The sequence below is a fragment of the Manihot esculenta genome, chromosome 5, assembly GCF_001659605.2.
Source record: "Manihot esculenta cultivar AM560-2 chromosome 5, M.esculenta_v8, whole genome shotgun sequence".
In the NCBI taxonomy this organism is placed as follows: domain Eukaryota; kingdom Viridiplantae; phylum Streptophyta; class Magnoliopsida; order Malpighiales; family Euphorbiaceae; genus Manihot; species Manihot esculenta.
Window position 1 is genome coordinate 13,658,083 of NC_035165.2, and position 27,024 is coordinate 13,685,106.

At 36.0% G+C, this 27,024-nt stretch overlaps 1 protein-coding gene across 3 annotated transcripts; it reads right to left on the minus strand.

Annotated features, from left to right (window-relative positions):
• Positions 1-3,939: 3,939 nt before the first annotated feature.
• Positions 3,940-6,327, minus strand: LOC110616042. 3 transcript variants are annotated; one of them, XM_021758348.2, is made up of 4 exons: positions 6,167-6,327; positions 5,724-5,909; positions 5,546-5,609; positions 3,940-4,578 (listed from the first exon to the last, which is right to left on the minus strand). In XM_021758348.2, the coding sequence occupies exons 2-4, from the start codon at positions 5,879-5,881 to the stop codon at positions 4,291-4,293; spliced, it is 510 nt and encodes a 169-aa protein (XP_021614040.1). In that variant the 5' UTR covers positions 5,882-5,909; positions 6,167-6,327; the 3' UTR covers positions 3,940-4,290. The 3 variants fall into 3 exon arrangements, with proteins under 3 accessions (XP_021614040.1, XP_021614039.1, XP_021614038.1); XM_021758347.2 differs by having other exon boundaries at positions 5,546-5,612; XM_021758346.2 differs by having other exon boundaries at positions 5,546-5,615.
• Positions 6,328-27,024: the final 20,697 nt, after the last annotated feature.

Below are 27,024 nucleotides of genomic sequence, written 5' to 3' on the forward strand. Positions count from 1 at the left end.
TGTATAATTTCTAAGTTTCTATATTCTATTATATTATATTCTCATTAGAATTTCATAAATAATGTTTAATTTCTACTTTGTTTAAATATAATATAACTCTAATAATTTTGCACACCCATCAACTAGTTATTAGAATAAACAAAATCTGCTTATTACTCGTTAAATTTTATTAAAATTCAACTTAATGTTTAAAATGTTGAAATTTTTTTATATAAATTATTCATAATTCTCTGTGGCTCTTGAAATTTTTGATGCTCATTTATATAATGTTCTTAAAGAAATAAATTTTAAAATTTATAAATATATGTTATTGATGGATTATAGATAAATTAATAAGTTTTTATTTAGTGTTTATTTATTAATGTTTTGTTTAGAAAATAGATTGTTAGCACAAAGAAATGCAAAGATATTTTTGAGAAGTGAATGGCTATGCTTCATCTTATCTAGAACACCTAAAGTTCAGCAATGGGTCATATTAGATATAAAGATGTGGTTGTAGCTATCTCACATGAAATGCTACAAATGCCTATGCAATTCTCATCTACTAAACCATAACAAAATTTTCCTAAGATATGGTATCTACACATCAATCTTCTTGTCAAATTTGGACAACTCTGTTTCACTCACATTAAAATTGTTCATGAAAATAAATTTGATAAAATAAAATATTTTTTTAAGAAAAAATAAAGCAACAAATTATGGATTCAATTATTCATTATAGGAAATTTCTCTTGGAAGTGAGAGAAGAGGCTGAAGAGCTTATCATAGGACAATATCACATTGATTTAGGCTGGTGGGATAATTTGGCTACACATGAGTGAGCCCACCCCTTCTATTCTATTCTAATAATTTAGGCTACCCACTTATTTTTAAATTATGAGAAGTTCTGTTCTTTCCTCTCTCAAATATTACAAACAAACAAAAAATATCTCAAATTCTCTTTTTTTTTTTCAAAATTAACTGAATATATTTAATTGTATCTCATTTGATAACGAATAAAACTACTAAACCTGCAAATTTATAAAATGCAATTAAAGATAACATGTGAATTAGCTTCTTATGGGAAGTGATGTAGAAAAGATAGTTTAACCCTTTAAGCCACCATTTATTTTAAAAAATAATCTGTATTTAAAAAATATTTATATTTTTAACATTTAATTTATATTTATTTATAATATTTAGTCTTATTTATATTTATTTAATTTTTTAATAATAATTAGACATAAATTAAAAAAAATAAAATTTAGTATTTTTAACATTTATTTTTTAATTAATAGCAAATTTAGCATTTTTTTACTTTATTTTAATTGTAAATAGTTATAAATATTTAACTGTTATTTCCCTTTTGGCATCTCTCTTTCAATCATGTCATACTTAATATGGCTACCTCATCTGATGTTGCTTTTGCTTTACCCACTTGAGCTCTGTGTCGCATCTAACTTAAAACAAAATTCCTTTATGATAAATTGAGACTTGAGATAGCTGATTAAAAGTAAACCTGATTATACTTCCATCATAATTAGGCAAGATTTACTCAACCTTTAATTCCACAGATAAGATATGGAGAAAAAAAATATCCATAGATAAGAGTATCAATTCCAATCTGAAACCAGAACAAACGAAATCCCCTTTTTTTCATAATAAAATATCAATTTTATAATTGCAAATATCAAAAATTGTTTATTATTCGTAATTAAAATAAAAACTAAATATATAAAAATACTAAACTTTTTTTAATATTGAAATTGTAAAAAATAATATTTTTATTATTAGAATATATATTTTATAAGGTTAGAACTTAAATTTTAAATTTGGGGTTTTTTAATAAAAATATTAAATTTGAGTATTTGAACTTAGATAAAAACTCTAAACTTATTTGAACTTGTATCCAAAGTAATAACGTAATAATTGTTAAATTTGGATAAGTTCTATTCCATTCCAAACTCACTCCAAAAAGTATATTAAAGAAAAAAAGTGTTTACCCCTTTATAAGGTATAAATCAAAATACCTCTATTAATATTGAATTTCTCATTTCTCACGAGTATGTCACGTTTCAATAGGTAGATTAAAAAAAAAAAGTTTCTACCAAATTTATAAGAAATATAAATCAAAGCATCTAATTAATATTAAGTCTCTTATAAATATATTACGTTCCAATATAGTTCTGAGTATACGGAGATGTGTTGAATTATATCGAAATAAAAGTAATGTGTCTTTTTTAAGAGTTAAATATTTTTTTATTGAGTTCATTTTTAAAATGAGTTAAGTCTGATCTAAATTTAATATGATATTAGAACTTTCCATTAATATTAGCTCTTTTATAAATATATCATACGTTTTAATTTAATTTTAGGAACGAAGAAGTGTATTGAATATAGATCGGTTGATCCAAATTTAACAATAATAAAATGCTTGTTTAGCTGCTTTTGATATGCAGGTCTTGAAATTCAAAGTGGTCAAATGCTCTTTTCACGTGTGGTGTTTAAATTTCTAGAAAAAATTAGATTTATAAGTAAAATGATAGTAAGATAGTAAGAATTACTCTAAACTTCAAATGGTCAAATGCTTACTTTGTGATGGCTCCATTTCTTCTTAGATTTTTAAAATAAGTAAAAGAAATAATTAAGCGATTAAGTATCCATTTATTTTATAAAAAAAAATTTATAAATTTTTTTTATATTTTATAATATTTTATATATTAAAAAATTAATTAATAAAAAATATCTTTATTAAAATTAAAAAAATAATAACATTTTATTTAATAAACAAGAAATCATTTTCTATAATTTAAAAATTTTATTACCATATTTATATATAAATTTAGAAAAAATAATTTTTTTCTTAAATATATCATAATTAATAGATTCGTTTCTCAATTTTTAAAATTCAATAGTTTTTTACCTTGAATTTAATTCCGTTAAAATTAGAGGTCTATTTATAAAAAATACCGTTAGTAATAAAAAAATGACCAAATTACCCTTTCTAAAACTCAACACTTCAATTTCTAAAATTTAATTCTTATAAATTTATAGTCCTTCTCTCAAAAAATTGAAAGGAAAAATATATTTTCTTATTGTATAATTAATAAATTTATTTTTTTATTTTTTAAATTCAACACTTTAGTCCTTAAAGTTTAATTTTATCAAAATTCAGGGAAGAAAATCTCAAATTCAATTTCCATAAATAAATAAAAATTTCAATAAATTTAAGATTTAAATTCAGTAAAGATAATAAAAATTAAAATATATAAAATTTAAATTATTAAAAATAAAAAGTTAAAAGTCAATAGAAATTATTTTTGTAATGCTATTTGTTGTCCATCACGGCTCGCCATTTGAAAAATTCATTAAAACATCTCTAACATTTTAAAAAATCTGCTAATTAGTCTTTTCATTAATTTTAATTGTTAAATATTATAAAAAAAATTTAAAATACCTCTGATATGGAGTAACTAATTAATAAATTTTTTAATAATTTAAGAAATTAACTAATAATTTTTTCTAAACTATAAAGACTAAATATTCTATAAGAGCTAAATAGTAAAATATTTAGTGATAAAATTAATAAAAAAATTAAATAGTTTATTTTTAAAATGTCAAAAATATTTTAATATATTTTTTAAATTTAAAAAATTAAATAACAAATTTATCCATAAAAATTAAATAATAATTTTTATTTTATTATTAATAAAAATATTTTTATAATTATATTTATTCTCTTTTTAAAATTATTGACTTAAAAAAAATTTTTATGAAGAGAAATTAAATTTTAATAAAATTAAATTTTAAGTACAAAAATATTATATTTTAAAATAAAAAAATAAATCCATTAATTACTATATATCTAATTTTTCCATAAGTTTATTTATATATCTTTTAGTGTACTCTACGCTTGTGATTTTTACTAAAACGCTTATAAAAGCTCAGTTGAACAGAACAGATTTCAAAGCGGCTCATCCTTATTTCCTTCACATTATAATTACAAACACGGATTAGTAGAAGTGCCAAACATTAAAATATTACATTGGAATGCCTCCCAAACATCTCCAGACTTCTCTCTCTCTCTCTCATTCTCTCGCTCTTTCTGTGAACAAGAACAATGAACACTCGTCTCTCAACCCTTTTTATTTCTTTCAAAATTAAACCTCTCTCAACCTTCATTACATGTACATATTTTGAGAGAGCAAAACTCACCAGCAAAGACCAGTAAACCTTGTATGTACATCAAACAAAAACACAGCAGTATTTCACTACTCCATCTTCAGATCAAAATTTGCCAACTTCTGGGTTTTAAGCCACTGCAGAGATGCTGCAGTTTCTTCTATCCCTGCTAAGACAATCAAACCCTTCAATCCTGGTAGCAGCAGGCTTGTGACCAAATTTCATTCGGACACATCCTCCTCCCTTTCGTGCTGACGATGAGGAAGGTGACAGCGGGGCAGGAGAAAAAGGAGTTATCTCATTGCCAAATTGGGCATCTTGGACTACTGGGTTTGATGCCCTACTCGGTGGTGATCCACAGTAAAAAGGTGGAGATGATGCTACCTGGTAACCTGATCTTTCTCCGCCATATCCTCCCTGAAAGAATCAAGAGGAACCAAAACAATTTCCTTTGTCACTGGTCATATAAATTCAGTACGCAGTTTATTTCATTTCCTTTCCTTTTAACCAAGAGCTTCCAAACAAACTGAAATCATAAAGAAATACATAATCTTTTCGTTATACCTTTACCCTTGTTTGGATTCTTAATTGTGTAGGGGAAATGAAGAAAATCAAGGAAGAGAAATGAAGAAAAAAGAAAAAAAAAGTAGAAATTTGATATTTGTTGGGAAGTTTATTAGAATAGAAGAGAAATATAATTTCTCTCTTAAAAGGAAATAAGATGTTACTATTATACCCTCACAGTCTAAAAAAGAGAGCGTTTTGTGCATTTAGGAATTATTACACAAATAATATCCAATTCTCCCCATTTCTCTTCATCTAAAATCAATTTGGAGAGACATGTTTTGGGTCCAAAAGTGAAGAAGTACAATTTCTCCCACTTTCTCTTCTTTTCTCTCCTCTAATTGATGTCTAAACAAGAGAATTTAAAGAAATTAATTTTCTATTTTTCTTCTCTCCATTTCCTTCAATCCAAACAAAGGGTTAACGAAAGCATGTAAACTATTGCAACCACAAAATTGAAAGAGTCCTTTTTTCCCTAAAGAAAATAACAAAAAAGAAGAGATGAGTAGCAAGGTATCTCAAGCTTTAAAGAAATTTATACAAGATTGGTAAAAAATAAATAAAAGATTCTCACTATATAAAACAACAAACTTTTGGCATAGAAAACGAAGAGATTCTTACTTCTAAGACTCCACTACAGCTGTTCTGTTTTCGAGCATTTGAAGGATAAAACTATGTTCTGTTTTCGAGCATTTGAAGGATAAAACTATGTACTATAGCATCCTTATTCTACTCTTTAGTTTAGCTACGATAAAACAAAATACCATAATAACAGTAAAAATAATAACATGTAAATGCAGATAAAGAAAGAGAGATGAACCTTAGTTAGAATTATGTCAAGAAGCTCAGCCCCAGCCATAGAATCTTCCATGTCAGTCTGATGACTGCTACTTGCAAAAACAAAGAAAACAAAATAAGAACAATAAATTCAAGTAGTTTAGATTACAAGAAAACAAATCTAATCAACAAATTAGAGGACAGTAAATTATTAACGATACTTGATGGGTAATCTTATTGGTCTGAATTGATGGAGGAGGGAAGGATTTGAAAGACCCAATCGGCGAGGCTTGGGGCAAACCATAGAGTCTACCTCCATTATCGTCCTCTCCTCGTAGCTTCCCATGGCGCTCTTTCGCTGATACGCACAAGAATTCATTTTCGATTATCGCTCAAATCAAGAAACCCTGAGACAAACACACCCACATCACTATTAATAAAATCTGGAAATTCCGCAACAAACCCACAAAATTTTAAAATACTAGTACTAAAAAATTGGGTATGAAAAAAGAAAACGAAATTGTTGGTAGCTTGAAATGTTCTGTCCTTTCCCAAGAAAAATAAAGTTCCGGGCAACCAAACAGAAATAGTGCAAAAATTACGCGATAGATCTGTCCACACAGAGAGAGAGAGAGAGAGAGAGAGAGAGGGACAGAGTGGAGACCTGAGCAGCCAGAGAGGCACCTCCACGAGGAGGAGAGGAGATAAATAAGGAGTACGAATAGGGACTCGAAGAAGAAATCGAAAGATTAGATTTTTGAGAGAGAGGCAGAGATAAGATATGGTGATGGCTTTGAGGATTCATAGTAAGGCAAAGGAGAGAAGAGCTTGAGGTCAGATTAGGTTCAAGTGTGGTCGAGTTCTGCGTACTGTTTGTGAGATTGCAGTTAGTTACCGTTTGATTTTTATTGTACTTTTATTACTTTTAAGTTCTCCAGTTTTACGCTGACCAATACGGGCGAAGGATTCTGGGAAACACTTGATTTTCTTTTGTTTAGTTTTATTTTTTTCTTTATAATATTTCCGTTTTAGTTTTATAATAAAATTTACGGTATTTTTAAAAAAATATAAATTGTATGTTATAATATTATAATTTTTTTTATAAACTTTAATTTAATGATAAAACATATACTAGAAATAAAATAAATGCATTTATAAATATAAATCTATAACAAAAGACACGCGTGCATATCTAGGAGAATCTGTATCTAAACAACTCTTTGCTTTTCTAGAGATTTGTGAGTTTTTAATGAACTTTTAAAAATTGTTAATGAATTGAAAACTTTTAATATTAATATAAAGAGTTGAATGATAAAAAGAACTTCATATATATATTTTTTTATAATTACATTTTATTTTTTTATAATTTATAAATTAAATTTCATATTTTTATATTTATATTCATTATATTTCAATAAATTTTTTATTAAATACTAATAAAATTATCGCGTTATTTAATATATTATCATCACGTTATCCATCACATTATTATTAGATCACACTATTATGCTACTGAAATTTATAATATAATTTATCACAATTTAAATATTAGAGTTTAATAAAAATTTATGATGTAATTATAAATTATTTTAATGATTAGGATTTTTTACTATTTTTTTAAAAATTAAAATCGATAATATTAAAAAATAATTTATAATATTATTATAAAATTTTCAATTTTATCAATGATGTATTATATTAATTTTATTATATAATTTAAAAAAATACATAATTAACAATATAGTTAAGAGTAAAAAAATGTTATTTAAAAAATATATTAAAAAATAGTTATAATTATTTTATTATTTTATATTCTTAAAAATAAATTATATAAAATATGATTTTAAACCAATTTTATATTTCACATTATAAAATATAATTAATATATATTGTTGATGATATATTTTTTTAAACAATAATGATTATTAGTATGAATTAAAAAATTAAAATGTAGATTAATTTTGAATTAAATTAAAATGTAGATTAATTTTGAATTAAATTAAAATAAAATGATATATTAAATCATTGATAAAACTAAGAAATTTATTATAATAATAATAATAATAATAATAATAATAATAATGTAAATTATTCTTTTAATATTATAAATTTTAATTTTAAGAAAAATAATAAAAAATTTACCTTTAAAAAAATTTACTATTACACCCTAAATTTTAAAAATTTACTAATTAAATTTTAACTTTTTAAGTTATAATTAATTATATTTTAAATTTCAGTGGTAGAGTGATATGGTAATAACATGTCAAATAATGTAAAATTTTGTTAATTTCTAATAGAAAATCTAATTTTAGAGTATAATTAAAATAAGTATAAAAGTGTAGATTTAATTAGCGAATCATAAAAACATAAAGTGTGATTACAAAAATTGAGAAAATGATGGATTTTTTTATTAACTGTAAAATAAATAAACCTCCTCTTTTTTTTAACAATGTAAATCTATAACATTTTATATGACCCAGTAAAAAATCAGAGTCCAACCTAGCAATAATAGACTACCCATAACCCACACTCACAAACTACAATTTAAATTATGAAAAGACCCCAAATGCCCATAATCATAGTCCCATAACCCGTAACTCAGCCCACTAATAGAAACTCCAATGCAGAACATTGCTAGAGCACTACTGTTGCCATAATCAGAAAACAATAGAACATCTAAGCAGACTAGGCCGACACACAACCACAAGCAATCCAACATTGCTGCAATAACAAGAGGTCAATAGGAACCACAACAACAGTCATGCATGCACTAAAACAAAAACATAGAAGGCTCTCAAGGGGATATAAACACAAGTAGCTCTAAAAGAAATTCGTAGCACATAAAGAAGGAAACACTGCAGAGCTCTCAATTGATCACTGATTTGTGGGAGCACAAATCACTAGATATGGCAATATAGTCCAAGATGCCAGTGTCACACCGACAAAAATCCTCTTCAAAAGCCAAAACAAAGCCATCGACCCTTGACCTAAGTCCTTAAAAACATCTCTCGTTGACAATGTGTGAATGCTTGCAAAAGACAACAACAAAAAAAAAAAAGCAAACCAAGTAAAAATACAAACCAAAATAAAATAAAAAAATACATCTCTGTGCTTCCATAGTGATGGAAAACCATGAAGAACGAAGGCTACCCTTTTTCACTCTCTCGCTTTATCGAATTTCTTCTACTTTTTCCTCTTTTCCACTAAAAAATTAGCTAGCGCAAATAAACTTCTTCCATGCTAATAAAGATTGTGCACTATTTGTACAATACCCAACTAGACTTCAATGTCGGAATTCTAACTTTTCAATGAAATCTCCATTGGAATTTGAAATCTCGGAACCGAAAATATTGGAAGGGTAAAATGGAATTTTATAAAATGAATTTTAAGTTTTTTAAAAAAATTATTTTAGAAAAAACTTTAAGGTTCGATTGTCGAACCTTCAGGTTTGGCTACTGAAGGTGGCTTTTCTAGTCCACTTATAAATTGAACTCCATCGGAAAATGAAGAGAAGTTTTCTCCACTTTCAGACAGAGGTGAGTCTAAAATAAAATTTTGATATTTTTACTATAATCTTCCTTAATTCTTTTAGAAATTCATAATTTTATCTTTGTTTTGAAGAATCAAACTTGAGTTTTTAAGTTTTAGCTATTGGGACCTTTCAAAGTTCATCCATTCCTCTTCTCCAAATTCTTTGTTGCTGTGGTCTTTGTTCCTCCAAGAAATAAGTTGCGATTGTAAGTTTCTTTTATTTTGTGGAGTTGAAATCTATTTTCTTTATATTTTAGGGGAGTCAGTTGAGTTTGCATGCAAGTTATGTTTATCTCTTTTATGCTTAATCCTTATATGATATTTGTACTGAGTTGATTGCATGTTGGTGTTTTGGTGTTTCTTGAGTTGTTCTGAATCTTCTAAGTCAATTTCGTATGTTTCTTTGTGCTGCTAAAGAGTTTGGTTATATTTTCGAGGCTATTGACAGAAGATAGAATCGGGATTCTGCATTACAGAAGAATCCAAGTTTGGCTGTCGAACCTACATGTGAAGGCTGCTTTTTAGCCACCGAACCTGCCGCCGAAAGTTTCATTTTCAGGTAATTTTCTACATGTTTTCTTATATATTTTTAGGGGTTTCTAGGGATAGTTTTAAGAAGTATAAAAGTTATGTTTGGTCCTTTATTTAAGTCCATTTGTGTAGGATTGGATTTGGGAGACAATAGAGACCAACATTAAGAAAACTGCTTCAGAGCTAGGCTTGTAATCAGCCAGAGGTGAGTAGGATTGGATTTGGGAGACAATAGAGACCAACATTAAGAAAACTGCTTCAGAGCTAGGCTTGTAATCAGCCAGAGGTGAGTAGAACTAAACTAAACTATTATTTTAAAGAAATCAAAAGTTTTAAGTATGCTCATCCATAACGAATGCCATGTGTATATGATTAGGTTGTTTTGCATTAGAATTCAAGAATATGATGCATTGCATAATTAATCTTTATTGTAGATGGATGTTGGATGGCCCATTAGCCTTCGAGCATGTTATGATATATTATGACGGATATGAAAGTCCAAGTTAAGATCCATTCTGCGCCCCTGGAACTATATAAGAGAAAGACTAGGGTGGCCATTCTTCATCCCCGTACTATGGATATGCTATATTATGTTTAAGAGAAAGTCTTGAGGAGCATTCATTATGAGTCAGACACTCTTAGAATTATGGGGGGTTACTGGTGATAAGTTTATCTTGATGTGAATTGTTTGTGTTATGACTCATTCATCAGATCATATGTTTTATTAAACTGATTTATATTATGTTTCTGCTTACTAGGATCTAGGATCTAGATGTGTTAGATGTGGAAAGCTGCACAAAGGGCTTTATTAGTTTAAGACTACAGCTTGTTATAGATGTGAACAAGAGGGATACATGACATGTAAATGTCCCAATGCAACTAGAATTGTACAATCCCAGCAGACAACTTTTAGCAGTGTGGCTCAGCCAATAACTTTGGCCATATCTCAAGGTAGATGGCAAGATAAGGTCAACCTATTCTTTAGTAGGTTTTCAAGGAGAAGGTTCTTTAGTACCAACATGGATCTTCACCATGACACAACAGGAAGCCAACACATCAATACAGTAGTGTCAGGTAAACTCACTATTGGGTGTTCTGATATGTATGCTCTTATGGACCCTGATGTCTTTCATTCTTTTATTTCTCTGAGGGCCGTAGGTAGTTTGAGTTTGATAGCTTCTAGGCTAGAGTGTCCTCTTTGGGTCAGTAGGCCCAAGTGTGATTTGTTTGAGATAAAGTTAGTCTATCAGTTCAATCTAGTTATAGTTGAGGGCATATGCCTTCCAGCTGACCTTGTGGTTTTAGATTTGATTGATTTTAACGTCAATCTAGGGGTAGATTAGCTCTCTACTCATGGTGCTACCTTGGACTATAGAGACAAGGTAGTTAGGTTTAGAGAATAAGATGGATCAGAGGTCATCTTTCGAGGAGACAAGTCAAGTATGCCTAAAGGTTTGATATATGCCTCATAGGCTCATAGGTTGCTTAGAAGGGGTTGTCAGAGGTTTCTTACCTATGTTAGAGAGTTTAACAATCAGTTCAGGGAACCAAATTTTGAAAATTTAGAAACAACTAATTAATTAAAACTTTCAGCTGAAGGCAATCAAATTGAGGTATTTTGCAGTTGATCATTGATTAAAAAAATAATTCATTTTATTATCTATTGTTTGGTTATAGTGGTCAAACACGCGAATCTCACCAATTCTTCCTTATGAATAAATTAATCTGCTTCGCGCTTAAATTAATTCCTAGTCAACTAACAACCCCAACAAGCGTGTAGATTTAATTAGTCGACTGTTTTAAGAGAGAAGAACCCAAACTTGATTAATAAAAACACGCGTTTTATTTAAATCAAATCTGTCAATTTCTTAACATAAACTAATATGTTAATTACTACTTGTTATTAACCCAATTAAACAATTACGGATTTAATCAGATTAATTAGCAATAAGTTATTTTCCCAAGAGATTCAATAGGCCTCTTGAATTCTCAAGAAAACAACAATGGAGGTGGTGTTCCTCGAAATCAGAAATTGACAAAAAATAGAAATAAGATGAAGAGAATTAAGTGTAGAACCTCACAACTTAAACAAACCTCAATTTAAATTCACCTTCAACTGAAAATAGATTGTTTAGCCACTCATGGCCATAATAAAATTATAAAAATTAAGCAAAAGGAGAAGAAGAAGAAAAGAAGATAGAGAAGAAGGTGGGGCAGCAAGAGAGGAAATGAGAGTGAGAGGTAGAATATGATTCTCCAGGTTAAATGCTAGGAGCCTTTATATAGGCACAAAAAGATAAAATTTAAAATAAAAACTATCATTCCCATCTTATCTCTATCTTCATCTGATTGAGTTTGATTCAATTGAAGCTGATATTATCTTTGCTTAGGTGGCAAAATCTATCTTATCTCCCCATCGCCTCCCTATATAAAAAATCCTTTAATTCAGCATTTTTTCTTCCTTTTATCAACTTCTACTCACAAACCTGTACAAAATTAAATTCAAATTAAAATTAAATATTTACATAAAAATTACAATAAAATCAAGGAATTAAATGAGGAAAAAAATTGTGAGTTTTGCAACTCATCAGATTCCCCCACACTTGCACCTTTGCTTGTCCTCAAGCACAAAAATTGAAATGAAATGATGAAATACAGCCCTGTCCTCAACAAATCTGAAATTTAATTTGTCCAAAACAAAGAACCAAATTATCATGCAATAGGATGATAGCAGAAATAGCTTAATTTCACCAAAGTTCACTTCAACAAGTTTCATATTTAAAACATGTTTCTTAAGTCATAAAGTTGGTCCTCAATTTAATTTCAAGTACATAAAATATTAGAATGCCACATAATATTAAACTGCCCTTTTTTAAAGAATGGAATCTTAGGAACTCTTAACTAGACCAATTAAATTTAAAGATTTGGGGGTTCATTATTTATTATTTACACTTCCTACTATATCTTGCCTGAAACCGATAAAGTGAACGTAAAACAAATGGTTACTGAGCCACTTGTCCCAGGTTATTCAGCTCAGGTGGCTACTAGCTCCACTCATAATTACCTTATAAAAAGGTATGGGCGAGTTTTTAAACGGCCCAAAAGGGGTGATACTCTTCAAAACACCGATTTCTCCATACGGAATCACCTTAAGGGGTCACCAAGTACCGCACTACTTGGGCCATCGGGTTGGTAACCAATTGATCAAGCAACTAGAGGAGTGAGTCATAGGAGTGCATTTATTTCTGATTTTTATATTTTTTTTAACACCCCTTAATTTCCACATAAATATATAGTCTAGAAAATATCCTTTAATTCATTCTCAACAAAGGGCATCAACTCATTTAAAAGAACATGCATTTTTTTTTTACTCAACTATTTAAATAAGGACCATACTTAATGAGATTTCAAAACAAGCCTTAAAAATAAAACTAATAAAATGAACAATGATAAATTTATTCTATTTAAGCTAGCATACAAATGGCATAATAACTTGTATTCTATGATAAAGGACATATCAATTTCTTATGGCAAGTAAGGAGTTGTAAATTTTTTTTTTTTTTAAATGATGCAAATACTAGAAATCATAAAAATTAAATATGAGAAACAATTTAATAGTGCAAGTGCTGAGAAACTGCTGAGAATCATAAAAACAGAAGTGTTTATAGGCTTGGGCAAGCCTCTAACTCAAACACCAAAAACTCAAAGAAAAATGACAGAAAAAGAATAAAAATTTCTAAAAAATTCAGAATGTTCATCAATCATCAATTAATCTCATCAATCACGAAAAAACTTCTATTTCCATACCACATCTCCCCCACACTTACTCCTTACATTGTCCTCAATGTGGAAAAAAATTCAATTAAACAGGGAAGTGCACAAAATAAAATAAAAGTAAATCAAAGAGAACTTCCCTTAAGAGTAAGTCGCATAGAACTTAGGCTGCTGGTGGTTGGGGTATGGGCAACCCCAAGTGAGAGAGAATGACATCCAATTTGGCATCCATATGGTGCATTTTTGCCTCAATTCTGGCTAGGCGGGCTTGATCACTAGGTTCTAGAGATGCTGCTGAGGAGGCTGAGGCTGAAGCTGATTGGTCCTCTGTCCGAAATAAACGCGATCATGGTGGAATGATAGGACGTGAAGGACAAAACACAAATTTTTTCCTCTCATTGAGGCAAAGTAAGCCCATATAATTAAGTGCAGATATATCAAGTGGAAGAATAGGCTCAGCTATGTGTAAATTAGTGTTTTTAATATCAAGTACACCCAACCCTACTGCTAGCATTGAAATTACAAAACCCAAGTATATACCACGCCCAACATTAGATATACTTTTAAACTGGGAGGCTAACCAAAAATCAAAATTAACTTCTCTTTTTTTTAACATGCACCATAAGAAGAAGAGTTCATATTTTGTGAGTTTAGTTGGATCTTTATTTTTTCCAGAAAATGTGTAACATAGGAACCTATGAAGGTATCTAAGGGCAAGGCTCTGAATATCATTAGCTTTAGATTTCCCACCCCTAAATTTAAGCTCAAGTTTCCCTGTTAACTCCTTGTATGCTAAAATTGGATCCCAATCCACTGGGTAGTCACATAATGAATCTAAATATTTAACAGTTTTGACATATTCATTATCATAAATACCCAAGTACAAATTAAATGTTGTGATTGAACATTGGACCATTTTATTTTGCAACCTAAAACGAATTGTAGGAATATTCAAATTAAAATCCTGTGCATAAAAAGAAAACTCATAGGTTGCATAAAAGTCACGGCAAAGCTCAACATAGGAGGGACAATCTATAAAAAAAAATTTTCTCCATCCAATTGTATCAATTAATGCATAAACTTCATCATACAATTGCAATTGGATCAAGGTATCATCATTTATTTTCTTACAAGCATAAATATCAGAATGGAGAAAAATTTTATATCTCACCTCATCATCGCCGACAAAGCTAAAACTGCCATGAAGGTCTTGCTCTGCAGGTTCTATCTGGCCTTTCCACCAGCTATTCTGGGCATCCGTTTTTTCTGCTTTTTCTTTGGAGGAGAATCAGCCTGGATTTCTTCACTGGCACTCGAGGTTGTGTCCTCGCTGCTGTCCTCCGAAGCTTCCACGATTAATTTTATGGTTCTGGGTTGCATTTTTTGTTCTTGGAGTTGCCTCAGGATTTCAGGTTTCACCTCCCATTCTTCCTCATCATCACTCATTAAGTCATAAATAGGAACCTTACCTTTCATCTGTGAATGCGGGCGCATGGTTGCATCTGGCAAGGAAGTGGACGGCGACGGTGTCGGCATTGGAGAGGCTACGACCGGCGAGGAGGAACGCGCGGAAGGGGCTGTGACCGGCGAGGAGGAATGCGCAGAAGGGGCTGTGACCGGCGAGGAGGAACGCGAGGAAGGGGCTGTGACCGGAGAGTCTGCTGGTATGGTTTGCGTGCGAGGCCTGGTCACCGCGTCTGAGGGAATCTTCGTCGTGGTCTGGCGGCGACGCGATGAACGGCGGCTCCCGATCGAAGCGCCGGCAGCGTGGCTCTTGGCGGCACGGGAAGAGGTAGCGCAGGCCATCTGCAGAAAAGAGAAGAAAAAGAAAAGAAAAAGATAGAAGATGAAGATGACAGGAGATAAGAAGAATTAGGGGTTTTTTTTTAATTTTTTTTAAAATTTTTTTTAATTATTTATTTTTATTTTATATATATATATATATATATATATATATATATATATATATATATATATATATATATATATATATATATATATATATATATATATATATATATATGAAGTAGAACAGAACCTACCTTCCTTTGGGAGCAATTTTAAAAATAATAGCTTACCTCCAAAAAGGTTCCCTAAAGTCTCAAATTGCCTAGAAGATCCAATCTGCTCCAAAAATAATAAATAAATTAATTTAAAATTAAAAATTAAAAGAAAACTTACTTGTGATTCTACAGGCTTGAGCAAGCCTGTAATCTTGGGTTGCCTCCCAAGCAGCGCTCTTGTTTATTGTCCTAGGCTGGACTTTCCTTCCTTCAAGTTCCGATCTGTAGTACTCCCAGAACCATAATTTCTTCATCTTTGGGCTTGAATCCCTCATAAAAGGGTTTGAGTCTATGACCATTCACTTTAAAAATTTTACCAGTTTCAAGACTTTGAATTTGCACGGCTCTATGGTTAAAAGTCTTAATTACAACAAACGGACCAATCCATCGTGTCCTCAATTTTCCTGGAAAAAGTTTTAACCGAGAATGAAAAAGCAAAACTTTTTGGCCCACCTGAAAATTTTTCTGAGAAATTGATTCATCATGAAAAGCTTTGGTTTTCTCCTTGTAAATTCTGGCACTCTCATAGGCTTCATTCCTTATTTCCTCCAGTTCCTGCAATTGCAACTTTCGATTAGAACTTCCCTCTATTAAGCTGCTGTTCCATTGCTTTATTGCCCAAAAGGCTTTATGCTCTAGCTCAATGTAATACCCGGCTAGATTTCGGTATCGGAATTCCTACCTTCCGGTGGAATCTCCGTTGGAATTTGGAATTCTGTCGATGCCAGAGTCTTCTAGAGGGGTAAAATGTGTTTCTAAAATGTTTTCACACGATTTTATGGTTTTTAATGGAAAGAAATGAGTTTTTAAAAGATTAGACTAAGGAGGCTTTTGCCAGGTTCGGCCGCCGAAAGTGAGGTCCGGCCGCCGAAAGTGAGGTTCGGCCGCCGAAAGTGAGGTTCGGCCGCCGAAAGTGAGGTTCGGCCGCCGAAAGTGAAGTTCGGCCGCCGAACATGGGAAGGTTTTGGGAGCACTTTTGGCCTCCGAAAGCTTTGTTTGAACGAACCAAGGTTCGACCGCCGAACATGCATGAGTTTAGGGGGCACGTTAGGCTGCCGAAGGTGGTTGACCAGGCCACCTATAAAGAGCCCTCAGATCGGAAATGGGCGAGTTTTCTCCCCATTCTCGAGCTCAGGTGAGTTTTGGTCCTCCTTTGGTCATTTTCATGCTTTCTTTACCCATCCCTCAAGTTTTCATGAGTTCTACCCTTGTTTTAAAGTTTTGAAGCTTAAATAGAAGTTTTGGAGCTTGGAGACTTTGGAGCTTGGAGACTTTGGAGCTTGGATTCTCCATACCTTCAAGCTTGGGTCGCACCAACCCTCGATCTTCAAGAGGTAAGTGTAGATCTTTATCTTTTGTGATGTTTTAAGTAAGTTTTATGAAGGGTTAAGGGCTAGGAATGCATGAGTTGTATGGATGTGCATGTTAAGAGTTTTGATACCCTTTATGATAAAAGTATGTTAATGCATGTTTATGTGATGTTTGTTGGGGGTTTAGGCTAGTTTGAGACCCCTATATGCTTGTTGTATGAGTTGTGCATGTTTTGGAAGCATTGGATGTGAGTGTGGGAGGTTTTGGAGGCAGATTGCATGAGGCGAAAATGGGTTCTGCCTTGCTGGGGAACCCAGGTTCGGCCGCCGAAAGTGGTTTTGGATTCCGAACCTGCCTGTGGAAGCAATCTTTGGCCGCCAAACCTTGCCCCCAAAAATGGACTTTCGGCTCTGGAAGGGACTTTCGGCCGCCGAAGGTGCCGCCGAAAGTGCCTGACTTTCGTCTCTGGAGGAGACTTTCGACCGCCGAACCTGCCTCCGAAGTGCCTGACTTTCGGATCTGTGGGAGCATTCGGCCGCCGAATGTGCCGCCGAAGGTGCCCTGTCCAGCCTTCCTTTGCCTGTTTTGCATGCATGTTTTGAGGTGTTTTAGAGGGGTTTTTGGGGAGATATTTAGTGTTATGTTAGAGTAGTTTATGAGTTGTTTAGAGTGTGTTTGGTCCCTCATTTGAGTCCACCTGTGTAGGATCAGACCCGAGGAACCGAGGTGTTCAGCAGTGAGTTAGCTGCTTCAGAGTTAGCCCAAAGCTAGCCAGAGGTGAGTAGAACTGAACCTTATATTTTTGTTAAATTTAAACCAAATGATTTAAGCATGTTCATGCATCATGAATACCATGTTATGTAATAGGTTGTTTGCATTAGAATTCACGAATATGATGCATTGCATAATACGATGATGATGATGTGGATGAACATTGAATGATCCTCTAGCCCTCAGTATGATATGAAATGATATGATATGACATGGTATGACATGAGATGGAAAGACCAGGTGTGGCCTAATTGCCCCTGGCAATATATTATATGTAAGAAAAGACCAGGTGTGGCCTAATCGGCCCTGGCATAGTTCGACATGTTATGATATGAGTGATGTAAGAAAAGACCAGGCGTGGCCTTATCGCCCCTGGCACAGTTGGACATGTTATGATTTGTGGAGGGCTATTGGTGACAAGTTCATCCTTGATGTGATATGTTTGTGATGTGATGCATTTCATGAAAGCATATGTTCAAATGATTTTTATTATTGTTCTGCTCACTGGGCTTTATAGCTCACCCCTCTCCCCTAACCCCAGGTTTGCAGGGTTAGAGATAGTTCAGAAAGTCAACAGGATATGGCTATGGTTATGATATGTAATAGAATAGTTGTGGACATGATGTAATGTAAGGTTATGTAATGATGTAAAAGAGTTGTATTGTAAAATGATATTATGTAATGTGTTCAGAGTTATAGTATTGTGCTTGGCCCGAGTTGGATAATCCCTTTGTACATGAGTTTTATGTTATGTTGATATATGTGTTGGACCGAGTTTGACATAGGGTATGCTGACCCTAGGGGTTCTATGAGTTCAGTCATAGTGCATACACAGGTCAAGCTTGGAAAAGGTAAAGTTTTAAATGTTTTATGGAAATGTTTGATCATGTATGGGATTATACCAACTGTACAGGATGCATAGTAGGCTTGCTACAGGTCCCGGCGGCCTTAAGCCGATCTGAATCCTAGCGCCAGTAGCCGTCCGGTTTTCGGGTCGTTACAGATTGGTATCAGAGCACTAGGTTCACATGGTCGGACCTATAGAGTGTCGGGCTCATAGAGGTTATAGAAGGGCAAGCACAATAAAAATAAAAAAAAAATCATGTCCACTAGGATAGGATGTGGAGTCCTGTCTTGCATGATGATGTGAAATGCCATGATTTTATGCATGTGCATTAATGTCATGCTATGTATGCTACGTATGTTGCAGGTTCATGTGTTTCCACCTGAACCGTATGATGATGCTAATGTTTGTATGATTGTGTATTGTGGATTCATGTGTTCCCGCATGGATCATATGATGTTATGTTTAGTATGTATGTTGTGCCTTTCAGAAAGCAGGACGAGAGGAACTCGTCAATCTGCACAATTGACTGGAGTTCCACCAGAGAATGAGGGCATGGATGCCCATCCGCCTGCATTGCCAAGGGCAATATCATGTAGATCAAGCAGAGAAGGTACATCAAGGGACCCTAGAAGGTCTTTTGATGCAAGCAGGAGGAACTCAGTTCAGGGGGGTATGTCAGAGGATATGAGGGGATTGGAGGAGAATGATCAGAGAAGAGATAGGAGCTTGGGCATGAGTATGTCAGCAAAGGATATGGGAGAGTCTCAAGGAGGAACTCAGGCCTCGGGTTTTGTTCCATCACAGTATCCACCCTACCCGCAAGGGCTAGGGAGTCCGATGGGGAATGCAGCGGATTTCTTTAGCTATAACCCATATCCCACCTTTATGCCCTATCCTCCCTTTTACCCGCCATATCCACAGTATCCCATGTTTCCACCCCCACCCTTTTTTCCAGGTACAACAGACCCTAATCCGGAGAATGCTGCACCTCCTCCTCCACTAGTAGAACCGGTAACCCCAGTAGTCCAAACACTTAATCCTAGCTCATCTGGGGGGAGCAAGGTAAAGATGATGGACTATCTGAAGTTGGATGCTCCCAAGTTTGAGACAGGTGATGACCCTTTTGAGTATCTCAGAACGGTAAAGATGATAACTGATGAGTTGGGAGCCAATGACAGTAGAGCCATTCAGATGGTAGGGTTCACATTGAAATGCAAGAAGGCAAGGGTATGGTTCAAAAACTATGTGGACCCAAGGTTGGAAAGCTTATCATGGGAGCAGTTTGCCAATGAGTTTGCAGGATGGGCTTTTCCAGATTGTTCCAGAGAATTGAAGATGATTGAGTTTGAACAGCTGAGACAAACAGAAGAGATGAGTGTTGAGGAGTTTATAGATAAGTTTGTGGAGTTGTTGCCATATGTGGGGCAAGCCTATGATACGGACCAGAAGAAGGCTAAGAGGTATACCATGAGGTTCCATTCCAGGTATTCCTCTTTGATTCAATCAGTAGGCAGGGAGAACTTCCATGCCATAGTAGATATGGCTCGAAAGATGGAGGCTAGTGCCATCATTCAAGGGACAATTAAGCAGTACGTGGCACAGTCTTTGGGTTCCAAAATCCCGGGGACAAGTGATGTTAATCTCTCCCCTCTGAGCGAGGCTGTCACAAAGAGTAAGAAGGGAGGCAGAGGCCTCAGAAGATCGAAGAAGAGCAAGTTCTAGAACCGAATAAAGTCTGGTCTGGGAATAGGTGATGGTTCAAGCTCTGGTTTGGACGACTTCAGATGTACGAGGTGCGGTAGGCCGCACAAGGGAGTCTGTCTGGTGGGGACAACGGCATGTTTCAGGTGCGGACAGGAGGGGCACATGGCACGTGAGTGTCCCACCGCGACCTTGGTGACACAGTCCCAGCAGACAGCTTCAGGTAAAGTGGCTCAGCTAGGAGCTCCAGCCATGGCGCAAGGCAGAGGCAGAGGAAGAGGGATAGCTCCTTCTTCAGCAGGTTCCCTAAGTGAAGGTCCATTAGCTCCAGTGCAGATCTTCACTATGATGCAGCGGGAGGCTAACACATCGGACATGGCGGTGATAGGTAATTTTCACTCCCTTATGTTTTGATGTGTCTTCTTTTATGAACCCTGATGTTTCTCTTTCCTTATTGCTTTGAGAGCCGTAGAGAGAGTGGGTTTGATAGCTTCTGGGAATAGAGTGTCCTCTCTGGGTCAATGGACCCAAGTGTGATCCATCAGTAGTAGAGTCAGTCTACCGGTATAGTTCAGTGTATGTTGTGAGTAGGCGCCTTCCAGCTGACCTAGTGGTTCTAGAGTGACTGTTTGATGTCATTCTAGGGGTGGATTGGCTAGCTACTCATAGTGCTGCCTTAGTTAGCAGAGGCAGGGTAGTCATGTTTAGAGATTAGGATGGATCAAGGTAGTCTTTTAAGGGGACAATGTAGTGATGCCTAGAGGTTTGATATCAGCCATGCAGGCTCATGAGCTGTTTAGGAGAGGTTGTCAGGGGTTTCTTGTTCGTGTTAGGGAGCATAGCAGTCAGATCGGGGAAACCAGCTTCAGTGCCCGCAGTCAGAGAGTTCTTGGATGTTTTCCCAGACGAGTTGCCAGGTTTATCACTTGCTAGGGAGATGGAGTTTGAACTTGAAGTAATGATGGGGGCCAGACCCGTCTTTACCACTCCCTACAGGATGGCACCTGCAGAGTTAAAGAAGTAGGAAGAGTGGTTGCAAGAGTTGGTAGATAAGGGTTTCATCCGACCGAGTGCTTCATTTTGGAGTGCTCTAGAGTTGTTAATGAGAATAAAGGATGAATCCTTAAGGCTCTGTATCGACTACAAGTCGTTGGACAAAGTCACTACCAAGAGTAAGTATTTGTTACCTTGGATCGACGATCCATTCTAGACCAGCTAGTAGTAACCGGTTGTCTTCCCAAGATAGATCTGAGATCCAGGTACTATCAGTTAAGAATAAGGGTAGAAGATGAGCTGAAGACAGCATACAGGAGGAGATATGGGCACTATGGGTTCTTAGGAATGCCGTTCGGGCTAATAAATACCCCTACAACATTCGTGGATCTCATAAGCAAAGTTTTTTTGTGAGATTCTGGATCACTTCGGCATTGACAATACCGTGGTGAGTTCCAGAAACACAGAGGAGAGTGCCCATTAGTTACAGGTAGTGTTGCAGACCTTGAAAGAACATGGCTTGTATGCCAAGTTCCTCAGGTGTGAGTTCTGGTCCTGGAGTATTTTATTCTTGGGGTATGTTGTATCAGAAAATGGAATCGAAGTGGACCCCAAGAAGGTGAAAGCTGTAGCTAACTGGCCTATACCCACTACAGTGACCGAAAGCTTCTTGGGTTTGGCAGGTTACTACGGGAGGTTCGTTCAGGACTTCTCTAAGATTGCGGCTCCTATGACCAGATTGACCAAGAAGGACCCGAAGTTGTGTGGTCTGATAAGTGTGAAAAGAGTTGTGAAGAACTGAAGAGAAGGTGACGTCAGTACTGGTGGTAGCTTTGTCACCAGTAATAGGGATTTCACAGTGTTCTGTGATGCGTCCCTGGTGGGACTAGATTGTGTGTTAATGCAAGTGGCAGGGTAATTACTTATGTTTCCAGGCAGTTGAAGAAGCATGAGTTGAATTATCCTACACATGATCTAGAGCTAGCAGTTGTAGCCTTTGCACTCGAAATGTGGAGGCAATACCCGTTTGGGTTAAGGTATGGGATTTTTATGGATCAAAGGAGCTTGCGGTACATCTGAGTCAAAAAGAGATGAATCTAAGGCAAAGAAGATGGGTAGAACTGCATAGTGACTATGATTGCAAGATCCAATATCATTCGGGTGAGGCAAATGTTATGTTAGACATCCTCAGCTGGAGATCATTTGGCAGTTTATCCCATATTGCAGTGGAGAGAAGGCCGATGGTTAGAGAAAGAAGTAGAACTGCTGTGAGTCAGCAGAAGAGTTGTGTAAATTCAAAAAGGGGGGAAGAGTTTTATCAGAGTACGCAATGAAAGCTTGTTAAAGTCTAGGAGAAGGTTGTGGTATTACTGGGGGTGTCTCTTTAGAGAGGGTGATTCGTTATGGGAAAAAGGATAAACTAACTCTAAGATACATCGGACCCTTTGAAATCCTGCAAAGGATTGGGAATGTATCCCACGAGTTAGATTTGCCCACTGCAATGGAAGAGATCCATCCGTTTTTCCATGTTTCCACAGTATATGAGTTCGTGTCGGATCCAAGTGAGGTTCTTAAAGGAACTAGAGGTGGGGATCGTAGAGGATCTCACCTATATTGAACAGCTAGTACGGACCGCAGACACACAAGTCAGAAAGTGTGGAAACAAGGAAATCCCGATGGTGAAAGTCCCTTGGAATCACCTTAATATGAAAAGTGCACCTGGGAGACCAGGAGTTCATACTCCAGTGGTACCGTGTTTCTTTATAGACTAGAGTTTATGTGTTTTTATGATTGTGTTTATGTTATGTATATGCATGTGCTAGTTGAGGAACATTCGGGGACGAATGTTCTTAAGGGAGGAAGAATGTAATACCCGGCTAGATTCCGGCATCGGAATCCCTACCTTTCGGCGGAATCTCCGTTGGAATCTGGAATTCTGTCAATGCCAGAGTCTTCTAGAGGGGTAAAATGTGTTTCTAAAATGTTTTCACATGATTTTATGGTTTTTAATTGAAAGAAATGAGTTTTTAAAAGATTAGACCAAGGAGGCTTTTGCCAGGTTCGGCCGCCGAAAATGAAGTTCGGCCGCCGAACATGGGAAGGTTTCGGGAGCGCTTTTGGCCTCCGAAAGCTTTGTTTGAACGAACCAAGGTTCGGCCGCCGAACATGCATGAGTTTAGGGGGCACGTTAGGCTGCCGAAGGTGGTTGACCAAGCCACCTATAAAGAGCCCTCAAATCGGAAATGGGCGAGTTTTCTCCCCATTCTCGAGCTCAGGTGAGTTTTGGTCCTCCTTTGGTCGTTTTCATGCTTTCTTTACCCATCCCTCAAGTTTTCATGAGTTCTACCCTTGTTTTGAAGTTTTGAAGCTTAAATAGAAGTTTTGGAGCTTGGAGACTTTGGAGCTTGGATTCTCCATACCTTAAAGCTTGGGTCGCACCAACCCTCGATCTTCAAGAGATAAGTGTAGATCTCTATCTTTTGTGATGTTTTAAGTAAGTTTTATGAAGGGTTAAGGGCTAGGAATGCATGAGTTGTATGGATGTGCATGTTAAGGGTTTTGATACCCTTTATGATAAAAGTATGTTAATGCATGTTTATGTGATGTTTGTTGGGGGTTTAGGCTAGTTTGAGACCCCTATATGCTTGTTGTATGAGCTGTGCATGTTTTGGAAGCGTTGGATGTGAGTGTGGGAGGTTTTGGAGGCAGATTGCATGAGGCGAAAACGGGTTCTGCCTTGCTGGGGAACCCAGGTTCGGCTGCCGAAAGTGGTTTCGGCTTCCGAACCTGCCTGTGGAAGCAATCTTTAGCCGCCAAACCTTGCCCTCGAAAATGGACTTTCGGCTCTGGAAGGGACTTTCGGCTCTGGAAGGGACTTTCGGCCGCCAAAGGTGCCGCCGAAAGTGCCTGACTTTCGTCTCTGGAGGAGACGTTCGGCCGCCGAACCTGCCTCCGAAGTGCCTGACTTTCGGATCTGTGGGAGCATTCGGCTGCCGAATGTGCCGCCGAAGGTGCCCTGTCCAGCCTTCCTTTGCCTGTTTTGCATGCATGTTTTGTGGTGTTTTAGAGGGGTTTTTGGGGAGATGTTTAGTGTTATGTTAGAGTTGTTTATGAGTTGTTTAGAGTGTGTTTGGTCCCTCATTTGAGTCCACCTGTGTAGGATCGGACCCGAGGAACCGAGGTGTTCAGCAGTGAGTTAGCTGCTTCAGAGTTAGCCCAAAGCTAGCCAGAGGTGAGTAGAACTGAACCTTATGTTTTTGTTAAATTTAAACCAAATGATTTAAGCATGTTCATGCATCATGAATACCATGTTATGTAATAGGTTGTTTGCATTAGAATTCACGAATATGATGCATTCCATAATACGATGATGATGATGTGGATGAACATTGAATGATCCTCTAGCCCTCAGTACGATATGAAATGATATGATATGACATGGTATGACATGAGATGGAAAGACCAGGTGTGGCCTAATCGCCCCTGGCAATACATTATATGTAAGAAAAGACCAGGTGTAGCCTAATCGCCCTTGGCATAGTTGGACATGTTATGATATGAGTGATGTAAGAAAAGACCAGGCGTGGCCTTATCGCCCCTGGCACAGTTGGACATGTTACGATTTGTGGAGGGCTATTGGTGACAAGTTCATCCTTGATGTGATATGTTTGTAATGTGATGCATTTCATGAAAGCATATGTTCAAATGATTTTTATTATCGTTCTGCTCACTGGGCTTTATAGGTCACCCCTCTCCCCTAACCCCAGGTTTGCAGGGTCAGAGATAGTTCAGGAAGTCAACAGGATATGGCTATGGTTATGATATGTAATAGAATAGTTGTAGACATGATGTAATGTAAGGTTATGTAATGATGTAAAAGAGTTGTGTTGTAAAATGATATTATGTAATGTGTTCAGAGTTATAGTATTGTGCTTGGCCCGAGTTGGATAATCCCTTTGTACATGAGTTTTATGTTATGTTGATATATGTGTTGGACCGAGTTTGACATAGGGTATGCTGACCCTAGGGGTTCTATGAGTTCAGTCATAGTGCATACACATGTAATACCCGGCTAGACTCCGGTATCGGAATTCCTATCGTCCGGTGGAATCTCGGATGTCGAAAGCCTCTAGTAGGGTAGAATCATGTTTTCATAAAATGTTTTAAGGTATTTCATGGTTTTAAGTAAAATGGAAATGAGTTTTTGCATAAAAACAACCTTGGAGGAAAACTCAGGTTTGGCCGCCGAACATGCATGCCTTCGGGAGCGGCTTTAGGCCCCCGAAAGCATAAGTGAGGAAGTCCAGGTTCGGCCGCCGAACCTCAAGTTCGGCCGCCGAACATGGCATGCATGCGGAGGCACATTCGGCCCCCGAACGTGGCCTGGCCAGTCACTATAAAAGGGTCCCTTAGCCGAAAAAGGGCGAGCTTTTCCCCATTTTCGGCCAAGGTGAGCTTTCCGCCGCCCCTCACCAATCTTTGATGTTTTTCCTCTAGATCTTTCAAGTTTTTCATTTGTTTTAACTTCGTTTTGAAGATTTGAGCTTTTGAGCAAAGTTTTGGAGCTTTGAGGTTCAAGAACTCAAATCTCTCCCAACTCCAAGTTTGGTCGCCTCTACTCTCGATCTTCAAGAGGTAAGGGTCGATCTCTAGCTTATATTATGTTTTAAGTAAGTTTTATGAAGTTCATGGGGATAGAATGCATGTTTAGCTCATGGTTAGGTTTATGGGTTTTATTTGTATTTTTGAACAATGTGAGTTGCTTGTGTGTTGTAGTTGGGGTTTTTGATGGTTTGATGCCCCTAAGAACTTGTATGTTTACTTGTGTATGATTGGGAATGTTGTAGAATAGGTTTATGCATGTGTGGGTAATTTTGGAGGCAAAAATGCATAAGGGAGCTGAGTTTCTGCCATTCTGGGAGAAACCAGGTTCGGCAGCCGAAGGAACTTTCGGCCGCCGAACGTGCTTGTGGAGGCAGCCTTCGGCTGCCGAAACTTGCCCCCGAAAGGAGACTTTCGTCTCTGTCTGGGAGTTTCGGCCGCCGAAGGTGCCGCCGAACCTGCCTGACTTTCGGCTCTGGAGGGACTTTCGGCCGCCGAACCTGCCGCCGAAAGTGCCCTGTTCAGCCATTTCTTGTATGTTTTTCTATGATTGTTTCATGATGTTTTAGGGGGTTTTTGGGGAGTAGTTTAGAGTTATGTTCTTGTTTGTTTGGTCCCTCATTTGAGTCCACCTGTGTAGGTTCGGACCCGAGGAACCGAGGACCCCAGCAGTGAGTCAGCTGCTCTAGTGTCTGGTCAGAGCTACCCAGAGGTGAGTGGAATAACTTATTTTGTTTTTAAGCAAATAATGGACTTTTCAGCATGTTTCACGCATCATGAATGCCATGTGATGAATTAGGTTGCTTGCATTAGAATTCACGAATATGTTGCATTGCATATTTTAATGTTGATGTGGATGAATGTTGGATGATCCATAGCCCTCGATCTATGATGTGACGATGTGATATATATGGTACGGAATGTAAGACCAGTGGGACCCATTCTACGTTCGCTGGCACTATGTAAGGGTAAGACCAGGACCCATTCTACGTTCTGGCACAGTTGGACACTGTTATGCTATGATATGTTATGTAAGGGAAAGACCAGGACCCATTCTACGTTCTAGCACAGTTGGACCATGTAGAGGGCTATTGGTGACAAGTTCATCCTTGATTGTGATTAGCTGTGATGTGATGTATTCCATGATCTATATGATTTAAATGTTTTTATCATTCTGCTCACTGGGCTCTAGTAGCTCACCCCTCTCCCATTTTTCCCCAGGACTGCAGGTACAGGGTAGACCAGGAGGTTTACAAGAGTATTGAAGTTTCGTATTTGTAATAGATAGTGTGGACATGATAAATGTATTAATGTTATGTAAAAGTACAGTTTTAAGTATGTAATGACTTTGAGGATTAGAGGTTGTGCTTGACTATATGTTTAAGATATCCCTTTCAA

Coding starts and splice junctions, on each gene's coding strand:
- LOC110616042 (XM_021758346.2), bottom strand. CDS start 5,881: ATGAATTCTTGTGCGTATCAGCGAAAGAGCGCCATGGGAAGCTACGAG. Junction 5,616..5,723: donor CCAATAAGATTACCCATCAA/GTATCGTTAATA, acceptor TGTTTTTGCAAG/TAGCAGTCATCAGACTGACA. Junction 4,579..5,545: donor TTGACATAATTCTAACTAAG/GTTCATCTCTCT, acceptor TGATTCTTTCAG/GGAGGATATGGCGGAGAAAG.